A 2,025-nucleotide genomic window follows, 5' to 3' on the forward strand; every position below is an offset into this window, starting at 1 on the left:
CTTTAGTCGCGCCCGTTCGGTCGCGGTTGCGCAACCGCGACTAATGGCAGTTGCGAACCGCGACCAAAGGCCCTTTTTCCACCAGTGCGTCACAGCTATTTTTGGTCATGCTACCACCTGCCATGCATATATAGCTGTGGCGGGCACTATACGTCGCGCGTCTCTACTGTACGTACATGACCTTATCCACCGCGGCCCTACCCGCAGCCACCAAAAACAGTTGCGGGCGCACGAGAGACGCCGCCGGCACACCTTGACTATGAGGCCGCGGCGACCTCCGGAGCCACCGTTCAGGATCACTGGACTCGTACGTGTATGAGCTAGTCATGCTTAGAGCATGCATTGTACCTAAGCTTCCAAATAGTCCACAACACATCAGCTATACCGGGGACAATCACACTTGTACAACTAACATGGAAAAATACCAGCATTAGTAGGTTGGACCCCATCTCTCCTGGACAAACAACAGATACTTGGACACTTGTCCAGAGCAAAATGCAAGATTCTTTCTCCATGGAAGGAAGACAGCCACTTGCTATATCTGGGTGCCGCACTACTGCGAGCAGCACTAACGTCCAATTGGCGTGGGCCTCCGCCGGCTACAGCCAACCACGGAGGAACACCCGCATAGGAACATGGAGGCAGATCTATCATGGCTACAGAGGTAGTAACAGTTTGGCAAAAGCCAGTCGATCAACATGCGTTAATGAGCTACTCCTTTTTGCAAAGCCAGTGGAGGCAAAATTCAGAAAAGTAAAATGGACAACATGCGAGTAGTGCGGGCGGCCAGGTCGCTGGCAGCATGGACGTCGCGGCGGCCGGCTGGTTGTCTGCCCCTGCCGCGCGAAGGTAGAGTTGGGCGTTCCAGCTGCCGGCGGCTCTCTCCTTCTTGTGCGCGTTCTGGTGGACCCCCAACGCCTGCGACTTGAGGAAGGTCTTATCGCAGAAGAGGCACAAGAAGAGCCTCCCACCACCATGGCCATGGTAATTGCCACCGGCCCCTGTAGAAGAAGGAAGAACAACTTCTGCTGCAGCCCAACAAGAGGAGGAAGGTGGTGCTGGTGGTGGTGGTGACACAGGGGCCAGTGTTAGAGACAGGTCCAGAGAAGCAGTGCCTGCCGCCGCCACCGCAGGCGAAGCTGCTTCCATAGTAGATGAATGGCCGTCTGGCCGGACGACCATACCTCCACCTTCCTTCATGAAAGTGATCAAGTTTGTTATAGCTCCCATGAAAGGAAGCCTACAACTTCCTAAATGCGGGAGTCGCATTAATTATTGCAAGCAGCGCAGTGGGCCCCAATGGCTGCAGCGCGCTAATGACAAAGGACCTTGGACTTGGAGGTCCAGCATGCCTACAGTGGTTAAAGTAGTTTTGGTAGTAGTGATCCTTGTCGACCATCAGTTCTCATCATGCGTTCTTCATAGGGGTAGATCTCGCCAAAATATATCTAGGCAAGCAAAAAACAACTATCGTGGATTGGTTGTAGCAAGCAAGGTTAAATTCCTTGGTCCATCGGAGTTGAAGTTTTAGATTTACGTGGATTTATTTCAAGATTCTCGTTGATGTTCATTTAGTGTGGGACAATGTTCAATTTTTCAGTCTTTATAAGGGCATTTTTGCAAGGGCTTGTGCTACTCAATTTTTTTTATAAAGTGAATATATTAATATCGCAAAGATATCAATTACACCCAGCCTCTACACCAACAAGATATTGAAAGATATTAAGGATGCACACAACCAAGAACGAAAATAAAAAGAAATATAAAAACACCGACCCCATCCTTGTGATGAAACATATCATCAATATTGTGTTACTCAATATATGGCAACTGAACTTTTTTCACAAAAAAAGCTCTTTGCTGATTAGTTTGGCTGCATGCACAGATTAGCTTGTACTCCTGGTGTAGACTGAAGAACGAGCCATATCATCAAAGCAAGACACGATGTATGTGGCGATGCCATGGGCATGAAAGGCGGGCTACCACTTGCTAATCGGGTAAGTTGGCATTATTGCGATGTGATTG

At 49.4% G+C, this 2,025-nt stretch overlaps 1 protein-coding gene across 1 annotated transcript; it reads right to left on the reverse strand.

Moving 5' to 3' along the window:
- Nucleotides 1–711: 711 nt before the first annotated feature.
- Nucleotides 712–1,200, reverse strand: LOC123072946 (zinc finger protein 628-like). Its single transcript, XM_044496608.1, has one exon. The coding sequence runs from the start codon at nt 1,198–1,200 to the stop codon at nt 712–714; it is 489 nt and encodes a 162-aa protein (XP_044352543.1).
- Nucleotides 1,201–2,025: the final 825 nt, after the last annotated feature.

The sequence above is a fragment of the Triticum aestivum genome, chromosome 3B (assembly GCF_018294505.1).
Source record: "Triticum aestivum cultivar Chinese Spring chromosome 3B, IWGSC CS RefSeq v2.1, whole genome shotgun sequence".
Lineage (NCBI taxonomy): Eukaryota > Viridiplantae > Streptophyta > Magnoliopsida > Poales > Poaceae > Triticum > Triticum aestivum.